Here is a 12,992-nt window from a genome sequence, read left to right on the forward strand (position 1 = left end):
CTCACACCACAATTTACTTAGCACTGCTGTACGGAACTCGGTCGGTTGCTGGGGTAGTAGAGCAGCATTTAATTATTTAGCATGCTAACGACAATAAAGTCAGCTTGTTTTAAGACGTGCAAAGAGAAGACGTGGCCTGAGTGTGACGTGAACATCAAGGCCTAGGCTGGAAAACGACGTGAAGCCAAAGCTAACACGTTCTTCGTATGATTTACAAACCAGTAGTAAAGAGGATATCATGCCGATAATGACAGCTGTAGTAATCCTAACTTTTCGTAAATGAAATGGCTACTATAGTAGTTCTACTGCTACTATCTTACAGATTTTTACTATCGTGTGAAAGTACTGTCAATCACAAAACGTACAGTGAAGTTTTGGAGATAAAATATCAGATTGGTAGGCCTCGAATGCTGAATACTATTAATACGTATGAAGGATTCCTGATCTTTCATACATGTATGTAAAATCTTGTAGCTTACGCCAAAACACCGGCGTCTGACCCTTTCGTGTTTCCACTTAATTTGATTGGATTCCATCAAGTTTTTCCGAGAAATTGTCGGGGGTAACTGGAGTCACTGATTGGCTGCTATTTCTTAAATAAATACTTAAGATACATGTACATCGCCGATACATCCTGTCAGAACAACTAACAGTCTGCTGGCTAAGCTATTTAAAACATAGCTCCTGACCAATTATCGCTTGAACGCGTAGCGAACGTAGGTAGCGACAACCGTTTACCTTATCTGTCTAGGGTGCATCCTGCAAACACAGCATGTACAAAGCAGCGTGGTACGCCTAGGTCACTCGTTAGCTTCAGCAAATGCATGTTCGGTCAGCCACCGAATTATATTCATTGACGATCTTTTAACACCATTCAAACCCGCTTTAAAACTAAAGCAAAACCATTGAGATCGAGCAACAAGGAAAACATTATGACAAAATAGAAGGTCACCTTTCATCATCATCGACGAGGAACTAACCACCCCGTACTCTTGATACGTTTAGGAGCACTTTTCTGACCTCCCGAGCGACTTCTCTTCTTTTTAGACTTTTCATCTTGATATTTCACGTCGTGACCGGGAATGCAGATAAGCTCATGGCGCGCCGTCTGTCTTAGCTCACAATCTGGCATGGCCGTTGCTAGAGCCCCCGGTAACGTGCTTAGTACATACACAAATGACACGACGACGCTTCAGATCGCCGTCTACAAGTGCCATGGGATCCCATTGAGACGCCACAATACTCGCGAGACATTGAGCCACATCTTCCTTTAAGAAAGGGTACGTCTCACAACCCAGCGAGCGAAAACAAAGCGTGTAAACGTCCGTATCTTCTCCTCGCGCTTGAGGTGTGCTGCTGTCTTTCGTCAACGACGTGGAAAAGATGAACCGAAAAGAATCGTTCAGCGACTCAGGACCGGAAGTTTCTTCTTTGCTCAGATTCATGCATATACGAATAACATCGCTAACAGGCGTCTCGCTCAAGGGGTTTTCATTCACCGTGCGTTTCTGGAGTGCTGGCTTCACTGCAGGTTTCTTAGGTGCTGGACCCTCCTCCGGTTTCTTGCCTTTCGGATGCGGACTTTCAGACACGAACCCAGGAGACAGCTTCTTTGATGCTGCTTGGGAGAAACCATCGTCTTTTGGGAAACGGCTTTTCACTTGGATGAGCATGAATGACACTCGCTCCTTCTCGCCATCTTTGTTCCAAAATACTGGGATCATCAGATCTGCTCCAAGCTGGTTGCGCGGGAAAATACCCGCAGCCCGACGTCCCAGCAAATACCACAGCGTATCTTCATTCGGTTCAGCTTGCAGCTGTATGAAGTGAGTGAACCCCATGCGCCAGTCCTTCCACTCTGACTTCCACTCGTTAAACGTTTCTTTGTTTCCAGGGAGCATTCCCTCGATATAAACTTCAAATTCATCGCACCCCATCACATTCAAAAACGACTCCACCGACACGAATTGGCCATGTGACTTGCTTCGATCCCCCATCACACACTTGTCCATCGCGAGAAGGAGCACAATGCGAGCGACCATTTCACCAATCCCACCTGTCTCCAGTGCTTCGTCCAGGATCAACTTCTTCAGCTGCGGAAGAATATACTTGGACAAGCCGTCCTCCAGGAAATACCACGCGCTAATCGCACCCAACGCAAGCACCGGATCCGACGCGTAGCTACTCAAGTAGCCCTCGCTCTCAAATTTCACGTAGGCGAGGACAGCCATGAAATCCGCGACTACCTGCGACGCCAACGTCGACGTTGAGTACGGACGTACACCCAGTCGACAGAGCATCGACGCAACACCAAACATGGTCTTCTCGTTGTATGAGGCTTCTTGTTTAAAATCGTTTCCCAGCAGCAGCTTCAGTGACTAGATCCCCAGAAGAAGCTTGTGATAATCCATCTCGATCGGTGAAAGTGCTCCACCACATTGGGCGACCCATGCGCAGCAACGCATTCCAAGCATCGTCCTCGCTCCCGGTCACAATCGCCTTGTACGCAGCTATTTCAGCCTTCAGCTCTGCCTCCTCACTTAGAGTCTCCACCTGTCCACCTCCGGTCATGTCATCATCATCGGCCTTTCTTCCCTCCCTTTGATTACTCTCATTTAATTTCAGATAATACTCCCGCCAGTGGGTATCCATAGTGTGAGTCAGCACAAAAGGAGGAAACGTCGCATCACCAGTGCTGTTTGTGTAATTTCGAGAGGACGGATCGGACGCAAACGACGGCCTTACCTCCGACTCGGAGTCCGAGATCTTTGGGCTCGTATCTACAAACACCCCGAAAATGCCTCCTTCTGCTCCGATTCTGTTGTTGACCAAAGCAAGCGCTCGTCGTAATAGACGGAAATCATTGACTTTGACTGTTAGCGCGGCTGGGCCTGCCTGCTCATTAAGTAGGGACCTTGCTTCGTCAACCACCAACACCACCATCTTGTGTCGCGGTCTTCCTCTAATCGGGGTCGTGAGTATCTTGGGCCGACGTAGGAGGTAGTAGTATTAGCGACACTACTGTGATAGTAATGTAAAAGTTGATGTATTCTTATGTTGCTTGTTAGAAGGAATCCACGACTTACTTCCTCATTTCACCATGCTAAGAGTTTTTAGAGCTTCTTACCTTTTAGCAGATCCCTCGTGCGTGGCGGTCCAGCTCTAATTCCCGCCACGACCAGCTGCTCCATGACTTCACACTTGGAACGTCACTGTCTTGGCCGCAGGTCCCGCTTGCTTGGACGTGGTCCGGAGAGTCTGGAGTGTGTAGACCTTCTGCAGGCAGTCAGCCAGCATCGTCAATCCACCATCTAACTGTACACCGTGACAATTCTTTCCGACTAACGCTCGGTGACCTCGCCGAGCCACATCGCCCGGAGCCTGTCGCACGGTGTCTTCCACGGTCAGATCTGGAACGTTCCCTCGTGACGTTCCACTTGCATTCGGACTTTCGTTCCTTACTCCAGACGACGTTCCTTCGGCCTGCATGCCTCTCAGTCGCTCCACGCTAGCTCGCTCTCTTTCCTTTTGACACTTAACCGTAACGTTCCGTCGCTTCCCCGCCGTATTGTCTTGTCTCTCCTCTGTGGGCTCCTCGTTCCCATCTCCAATGAGCTCTCCTTTTAAATGCTTCTTCTTGTTCCAACCTGACTCACCACAAACTTTCTCGCGCTCCAACCCGACGCTCTTCTGTCTTCATAGACTCTTGACGTTCCAAAATACCCAACTCCGTAAAACCCAAAGAACAACCCGTGGTCGTTCCAATATAGAAAATATGTACACGTCACTCAGTGTTCTGAGACTCAGCGAGTCCCAAACACTCTCGTGCAGTATCACAACCGTACGCATTCTAACCGGCTCCCGTTGCCAGCTAGAGCAACACCTCAGCGTCGTCCACATCAGCATTGGCTTCGACCAACCTGAAGTTCCGACGCAACTCCGGCAGACCTCTCTTCTTCCGATCTGCGTCCTCAAAGGCACGTATCATCGTTCCAAACTCCGGTGCCAACGCCGCTCGAGACAACCAGAACGTCTCATACGTGGCGGTGAGTACGAGATACTGCAACTCACGCTTTTCGACTCTCTTCGCGATCACGTCCACTATCGGCGACGACACACCCGAGAACGCCGTTTCTTCTTCGCCAATAGAGAGACGTTCCACAAAGCTCGTCGACGGCAGGTCCTCGACGTCCAATGGACCCGTACCGTCCTCATCCTCTTCTTCTTCGACTCTGTCAGGCTTCTCGTCTGCATAGGGTCGACTCCAGCGTCCTTGAAAGCGCTTCAGACGGTTGACGTTTACCGTGACGACCTTGTTCGGGTGCGTCGGAATCGCGATCTTGTAGGCGTTCTCCCTGACTTGGCCAACAACACGGTAGGGACCGTGCCAGGAGAACGCCAGCTTCTTCGTCCTGCGTTCCACCACTCGGCTCTAAAGTATTGGTACACCCAGACAGCGTCTCCTTCAGCATATGTCACCTTCACTTGGTTGTCCAACCTCTGCTCGTGTCGATCCTGAGCCTTGAGTAGTTGTCGTTCCACAAGACGACGCGCGTCACGCAACGAGCGATACAATTTCCGGCGGTACGTCGCAACTTCGTTACTCTTCCAGTCCCTTTCTGTGTTTAGGAACGCCAAGTCGATAGGTAGTACAGGATCTCGTCCGTACAGACTAAAGAACGGGGTGTCACCGAGGCCTTCGTGATATGCCGTCCGGTAAGCAAATAGGACCCTTGGCACGTACACGTCCCAATCCGTCTGCTCTCGTTCACAAACATACGTAGCATGCCCATCAACATTCCGTTGAAACGTTCCACCAGACCTTGTGTCTGCAGGTGGTACGCCGCTCCGAACAACTTCTTAATCCCCAACGTCTGATACAGTGACTTGGCCAGATTGGACGTGAAGTTGGAACCACGATCACTTAGTAGACGTTCCGGTACTCCATGTCGGCAGATAACGCCCTCTTTCATTGCGTTCGCAAACGAGATCGTGTCCAACGAAGCGACCGCAAATGCCTCGACCCATCTTGTGAAATAGTCCACAAACACCAGAATGTACTTATTGCCTCGAGGTGTAACGACCAATGGTCCAATTGCGTCGACTACAAGTAGCGAGAGCGGACCAGACAAGTCCTGAACTGGCATCCGTTGCATCAGTCCAGCTCTCCAAGGTCTGTGTCCCTTCCCTCCACTGCAGATAGAGCATTCACGCACGTACTCGATCACGTCCTTCCTCCATCCATGCCAATACGCGTGGCGTCTCACCTTGTCCGTCGTCTTCGTTCTCCCTAAGTGTGCAGAGAAGATGTCGGCGTGACAATAGTGCAGGACCGTCTCAATGAGCGGTAACGGGACAGTTGGAACGCACACAGCTCGGGCTGGACCGGCACGTGCTCCTAGATGTACGAGACGTGCCAGAACTCCGTTTCGAATCAAGTAGTGTGGAGACATCTTCAGCACACTCACTCTTAGTTGTGGATCAAGAGCCAAGGCTGCATCTTTCAGGAACGCCTTCAGTGCTCGCATCCAGGGCACACGTTCTTGCTCAGCCAAGAACTTGTCATAGTCCAAACCAAACACGTCAATCGGTGATGAGCTCGCCTGTAGGGCTCTCCCTTGCGAGTCTTCCTCCTGTTCTGCTTGCGTGAGAGGCTCGACAACTGCGGACGCATCCTCTGTCTGTTGGTTACTTCTCCCAGTCTCTCCGTTAGGATCCGTAGTCTCGGCAGGCTCCCCGACTGGGATTGGAACATCGGTGACGTTCCTACTCAGCGTTCCGTTTAAGGCTTGCGTTCCCGATTGAGTCTGCGCTTCGTCCGAAGTCGGCACTTGCACTCCAGGAGTCTCTTCCTCACTGTCGTTGAGAAGGTCCGCCATCTTGATGGCACTAACCGTACCAGCATCCGGTCGGTGATACAGTCTCGACAAACCATCCGCGTGTCCCATCGACGTTCCCGGCTTGTGGTATATCTTAAACCGTAGCTGCGACAGCTCCATGGCCCATCGTGCCAACTTGGCGTTTGACGTTCTTGTTGTCTCGCCGAAAATCCACGTGAGAGCTTGATGATCAGTGTACAGATCAAATTCCGCGTGACTCAGATAACACCGGAACTTGCGTGTCGACCACACGATTCCCCAGCACTCAATTTCTGTCGTTCCACTTGTCTTGTTCACCCGGTTCCGTTGTGATCCAACCGGCATCTTACTCGCGTACGCGATCGCCCTGTCTCTCTTGTCGACCTCTTGCATCAGACATGCTCCCACCGCTTAGTGTGACGATTCTACATAGAGATTAAACCTCTTCTTGAAGTCTGGATATACCAGTATCGGTGGTTTCAGTAGTGTTCGTTGTAGTTGTCGGAGCGCGCCCTCACAGTCGTCGTTCCACCTGAAATCGACGTCCTTCTGCTTCAGGCGTTGCAGCGGCGCAGAGATCGCAGCGAATCCCGGTATGTAACGTCGAAAGTAGCTTGTCAGACCCAGGAAGGCTCTAACCGTGTGCAAGTCATGCGGTCTCTCGATGTTTATCACCGCTTTTGCCTTCCCAGGGTTCGGAAGTATTCCTGTCGGAGTCACGATATGCCCTAGGAACGCCACTTGGTCACGTCCCCAATGGCACTTCTTCACTTTTAACTTGAACCCTGCCGCTCGGAAACGTTCCAAAACCTGGCGTACTCAAATCAAATGTGTCAGAAAGTCGTCACTGAAGACAACACAGTCGTCTAAGTAGACGAGACACGTCCTCCACTTGAGATCAACGAGAACGTTCTCCATCAGACGCTCGAATGCAGGCACAGCGTTACACAAGCCAAACGGCATAACCAACACTCGTAGAGGCCGAATTTGCTCGTGAAAGCCGTCTTCTCCACGCTGTCGAGATCCATTGGAGCGTTCCAATATCCCGAAGCGATGTCCATAGTGGAGAAAAGCTTCGCGTTCCCCAGAACGTCCAGGATGTCGTCGATCAGAGGCATTGGGTAGCTGTCCTTCACGGTTACTGCGTTTAGTTTGCGATAATCGATGCAGAATCTTACGCCACCATCAGGCTTCCGTATCATCAGCACAGGACTGGCCCACGGGCTTGTCGATGGTCTGATAAGTCCGAGATTTAGGTACTCTTGAATCTCTGCTTCCATGACATCTCCTTCGGCTTTCGACACTCTGTACGGAGGCTGTTTAATAGGCGCGTGATCTCCGGTGTCGATGCTGAAACGTAGCAGGTCCGTCCTTCCAGGCTTCTTTAAAGTTTCGACGAATAAGTCTCTCAGGTCCTTCAACATCTTCGCGAAGTGACCCCTCTGTTCTACTCCGAGTGACGAGTCTTCGAAGTCCACTTCGAAGTCGTCTTCCTCGCTGTCGTCCATGGCGGCACTCATCTCAGCCTCAATCGTTCCAACTTCAGCTGTCACGTTCCTTTTCACCGTACTCAGCACTGCGCTCACGTTCCTCGTCGTTCCATCCGACTCAGAGACTCTAGTTGCGAACGCCGACTTGGGAACGATGGTTACAGCAGCGACGTACGCGCCAGACTTGATCTCAACTTCTTCCGCGGAAGCATTACACACTTCGACCAGCACCGTTCCATCCGTCACGGTACACAACGTCCTCGCGACTCTCAAAGCCTCGTCCGTTCCGGGAACGCCCTCGACCAACACAACTGAGTGGCCCTTCATCGTTCCGCGAGCGCTCGATCTCACTAAGGCCTGACGTCCGGGTTCTAAACGCACCGTCGACGATATCGTAGCCGCGTAGGTTTCTTCGACCCTTGTCGCACCCAACGGGATCACGTCTCCCGTCTCCTTCAGTGTCATGGACTGCTCCTCGAGGTCAATCACCGCACGGAACGCCTTTAGCGAGTCCGTTCCGAGAATTGCGTCCACAAACAAATGATCGGTCACGACGAAAGGAAGCGTCTTCTCCAGCGTTCCAAGCGTGACGGGCAAGTCGATAACCCCACTAACGCGAATCTTGTGTCCCGAGACACTATCCAAGCCCCCAGTATAAGGTCGTAGAGGTTCGGAGGCTCGTCCGAGACGCTTCAGCACACGCTTGTCGACGAGACTGGCGACCGCACCTGTATCAGCCAGCATTTCGGACGGGCAGCAATCGATGAAGCTGTCCGACAGCGCCAACGCTGCAGATGACACGCTTGCCCTCCGGCACGACACTTTCACCGTCGTCGAAGACGTCATCGCCGCTCACTTCGCGCAGCCCAGGGCTTCTCCGCGGCTTGGGAGCTCTTCTCCCGTTTAAGGAATAAACCTCGGGCTCCTCTTCTCCTATTTTGGGATCTTCGTCCTTGATAGTCGCACCGAAAGTCACCCTCTTCCGGGAACTTGTCCCAACGGTCGCAGCCACTATTTTTGACGTCTCGTCCCGTCTGTCGCACAACTTGTCGCGAATAACGGAAGCTTCTGTCCCGAAATAGTCTCGCGCCCAGGCCAACGCTCGTTTTTGGAACGTCTCAGCCAGCGTTCCACCCACTTCGACGAGGTATCCTCGGAACGAGTCCTCGTCCAATTGAGTTCCGTCCTCTTTGTCGCGCAAAGGTGGGATGTCGTCTTCAGCATCACCGTTCTCCCCGCTCTCAGGATCGTCAGATTGACGGTCCTTCGAAGAGTTCTGCTCTTGTTTGAGGAGTTCGTACACTCGGTTACGAATCATGGAACGCCATCGAAATGGTAACGTTCCCTTCTCCTCCGCAGGGAGTTCCGAGATCGGCACGACGTCCTCTTCGAGTCCGACACAAACGTTCTGCACGAACTCGTTCTCCAGCGCGTCCTCCGACATCTCCGTACAACCCTTACGCTCGTCCTCGTCCGTCGTAACGGAACCAACAACCGTCGTCGACTTCTCTCCTGTTCCTTCGACATCCTTGAAGTCCCGATTGGCACGTTTCGCTTCAGTCGACGTCTCTAGCGTGTGAGCGTACCAGTCCAGCCAATACTCTGGCGTTCCGAGATCTCCAGATGAGACCTCCCGGGTACGTTCCAACACGTCTTCCGGTATCCCAAGCTCGGCACTCGTTTCCGCGAGTGTCGGCTTCCCTTGTTCATCCGCGTTCCGCTTCGCACGTAGCAGCACCTCTTCCTCGTTCATCGGGAACAATCGTTCTTCCAGTTCCTTCTCGTACTCCTCGGGTTCATTCTTCACTACCTGGCTGCCACCGTGCTCGAGCATATCCAGCTCCTCGTCGGTAAACAGGCGTTCGTAGTGCTGCGTCTAATCCTTCCCCTTAGTACGTTCCTCGTCCTCCTCGGCCTTCTGAGCTTCTGTCCTTTCTTGACCTGTACTCACTTGTCCAATGACTGCCGAGAACTGACTTGACCTGGCGCTAGATGCGTCCTCCGTGATCGTTTCGAGTGCTCCTTCGTACTGCTTTGAGCGGGTGGACAGCGTCTCCACCTCCTCGCTCTCTTGGCACGTCTCTTCGGCGTCCAGCGTAGTCTCGGGGCGTTCCGTTGCTCCCTTACTGACGTCTTCCACCAACTTGGAACGTTCCGTTGCTCCGTTTTCCCAGCTTAGCTTCGCCGAGGAACGTTCCGTTGTTTTCCTCAGCGACCACTCTCTCTCGTACGAGCCTCTCGATAGAGCCCTTTTTCTCTAGACACTCGTTCTTGGCGTCTGACGCAGTCTCGGGGCGCTCCGTTGCTCCCTTACTGACGTCCTATACCAACTCTGAACGTGCCCTCTTTTCGTTTCCCCAGTTCAGCGTCGCATAGGAACGTTCCGTTGTTACCTTAGCGACCACTCCGTCTCGTGCGGGCCTCTCCGTAGAGCCCTCAATCTTCTCGTCTCGTCCTAGCCCAGTCCGTTCAGTCGGACTGCTTTCTCCGCTCGTTCCACTCTTAGTTTCCACATATTTCCGTCGTTATGCTCGTGACATGAACGTCACGAGCGCCTTCATCGCTCATCACACCTCTCTCGAGAGCCCTCTGTTGTTCACCCGCCAAGTCTTGTCGCGATGAACCCTCATCTCTCTCCGTTTCGCCAACCAGGCAAGAGGAAGGAGCGACACTTCCTTCCCCTTCCTCCTGCTCCCTTCATTGTTGGGACGTACCAGCGGGTGAAGTCACGTTCCCGGCGGCCACGCTCTGCATCATTCCTCGCAAAGTATCGAGGCTCGGGCATCTCGCCACCAGGTGACCCGCTAGACCACACAGCAGACATTCCGCTTGGCGTCGCTCTCCGTTCCGGTAATTCCCTTGGGGGTCTTGGCCAGTTGCACTCCATCGAGTAGTGTCCAAGTTCGTTACACCGATTGCAACGGCCCTGTCCACGGGGACACGTCTCACGTCCACATTTAACATGACCACAGCGTCCGCAAACCACTTCCCCTTCCGTGGTACGCGTGTCAGGTCCTAGTCGGATGCGAAGCGGTCCGAGCGGTGCGCCAGCCACGTTTACATTCGGAGTTGGAACGCCAGTACTTGGAACGTTCGTAGGAGCCACGGCGCCTTGTGACGTTCCAGGATTCTGCTGCTGCTTTAGCATCAACTGGTTCATTTGTTGAAGCTGCTGGGGCATCTGCGACTGCGTGGACGTCACCGCATTCACGTTCCTCACCGTCGTTCCACTATTCGCAAACTCGTCTTCTTCTTCCACAGGGAGGTGCAGATTCTTGTACAGCAATAAAGCGCACGCTTCCTGGATCGACGCAGCTAAGTTCGCGTTCAAAACGGCACGCATCTGCTTGTTCCTCAACCCATCAAGGAAGAACTCGTACTGCATACGAGGCTCGTGATAGTTTAGGTACTCGCACATCGTGATGATCCTGTCGCCCCACTCTTCCGCAGATTCGCCGTAATTCCTCTTTGCGGGCTTGAGTCGGCTCCACAACTGAGCTGGCGTCTGAAAGATGAAGCGGTTGTGGAATCTCACGCGCAGAGTCTCAAAATCGTTGATCCTCGCATTGTACCACCATTCCTGGCCCAACTTGCCCTTCAGACACTGCTCAAAGGCAGTCAACCGCATTTGGTCGTTCATACCAAGCGTACACTTCTCGAAGGAACGCCAGAACGCGGCCGCCCTTTCGTACGTGGCCGTCTCGGAGTAGAATGGAACGATAACTTTCACTGCGTTCCGCAATTCCGTCGGGATACCAAAATTCGGAACGCCCTGCTGAGCGCCTCTTCCTGACCCGTGCGAGCCAATGCGGACCCCTTGAACGTAGTACGGACTCGTCACTTGCCCTTGCGGAGGTACTGCGTTAGGTGCGTACCTTCCTCCTTGAGCACCCACGTTCCCCTCTTGTCCTAGCGCTCCTGCTCGTCCCTGGAACGTCGCAACATTCATAGGAGACGTTCTCTAGAACGGCAATCCATACGTTCCGCTTCTGGGGCTGGCAGGTGGCTGCCGTGCAGACGCTGCAGACCACGCGGGGATCGTTCCAGCAGTAGCCCACCCAGGTGTCGACGTCATTGGCGGTTGGAAGGGAGGGTAGAACGCACTCTGTTGGGGCGTTCCACTACCTCCATAGTTCCAAGGGGAACCAGCCATTGAAATTGACACGCCCCCATACGAAGGAATAGCAGCCATCGGCATTCGGCTAGGTGTCGAAACCGGCGTTTGATTCCTCATCCCCGGGGTCATTGGTCCTTGGTACCCCATCACTGAAGACGTCATTGGTCGGGTCGGCGTCGGCACAGTACGTGGCACGTGTCCTGTAGCTTGAGGTCTCTGCGGCGTGCCGTCGCATCTTCGATGTCGTGAATCGCGGTCGCTCTGGTGTCCGCCAACTTGTCATCATCGCACGCTGCCAGGAACTGCTGTACGTGCTATTTCGCGTCGCGGCTACTCTTCTCCGGATCTAGACGGGCGTTCCGAGCGTAGTCAATCAGTCTGTTTATGTAGTCGCACAGATGTTCGTTACGTTCCCGCTTTGCAGAGTAGTAGCTACGAGGGAATAGCAGCCATCGGCATTCGGCTAAGTGTCGTGTTGGCCCGGTACGTTGTTGTTGGGTTGTTCGTACACTGACGTGACCATGGGCACGTCCCTTCTAGAGTCGTCCATCGGTTGCAAGGAGGGACGAGTCCGATCCAAGGCGAACCCCACCTCGCGGCGACCTCTCGAGTCCATCACCGAAGCGTATAAGAGCGTACCCGTCGTCGTCCTTGCAGGCGTCGTTCCTTCGCTCGGCGCCGGTTGACGTGCCCACTGCTCAAGGACGGTGTTGGACATCTGTCCACCCTGAGGCGTTCCAGACACAGACTCATTAGTCCTTCTCGTTCCCGGAGACGGAGACGCCACGTCGAACATGTCCTCGCCTTCCACGTGGACCGCTCGTGTCTCGTGTCCTCCCGTCTCGTGGTCAGCTCGCTGCGGCGTGCCACGCTCCCCGCCATCTCCCTGGCGTTCCCTTCCTTGAAGTCTCTGCGGCGTGCCGTCGTCAGCAGCTCTCTCAGCGCGCGCTTCCTCTTCCTCCTCGAGGATCTCCACGGGCCCCGTTTCCAACGGAGGAGCCCATCCCCCTACCCCTTCACCGGCTCCAAGTCCCTCGCTGGACCATCCTTGAGCACTCATCCTTTTCCCACTTCTCTCTCCTTCTTCCTTGGCACTCCGTTGCCAAGGCTTCTTCTTACGCTTGTAATCCTACGAAATTCGGCTAGAAGATACCCTGCTTCTCCACCAAATTGTCGCGGTCTTCCTCTAATCGGGGTCGTGAGTATCTTGGGCCGACGTAGGAGGTAGTAGTATTAGCGACACTACTGTGATAGTAATGTAAAAGTTGATGTATTCTTATGTTGCTTGTTAGAAGGAAATCCACGACTGACTTCCTCATTTCACCATGCTAAGCGTTTTTAGAGCTTCTTACCTTTTAGCAGATCCCTCGTGCGTGGCAGTCCAGCTCCAATTCCCGCCACGACCAGCTGCTCCACAACTTCACACTTGGAACGTCACTGTCTTGGCCGCAGGTCCCGCTTGCTTGGACGTGGTCCTGAGAGTCTGGAGTGTGTAGAGCGCTTCTGCAGGCAGTCAGCCAGCATCGT

General features: G+C 53.3%; 1 protein-coding gene across 1 annotated transcript; it reads right to left on the reverse strand.

Annotated features, from left to right (window-relative positions):
* Positions 1-1,118: 1,118 nt before the first annotated feature.
* Positions 1,119-2,318, reverse strand: PITG_04996 (uncharacterized protein; the record flags this gene model as incomplete). The annotated part of the gene is made up of 1 exon (XM_002905634.1): positions 1,119-2,318. The coding sequence occupies one exon, from the start codon at positions 2,316-2,318 to the stop codon at positions 1,119-1,121; it is 1,200 nt and encodes a 399-aa protein (XP_002905680.1).
* Between the last annotated feature and the right edge of the window lie 10,674 nt (positions 2,319-12,992).

This window comes from Phytophthora infestans, genomic scaffold (assembly GCF_000142945.1).
Source record: "Phytophthora infestans T30-4 supercont1.6 genomic scaffold, whole genome shotgun sequence".
Taxonomy (NCBI): Eukaryota; Oomycota; class Peronosporomycetes; order Peronosporales; family Peronosporaceae; genus Phytophthora; species Phytophthora infestans.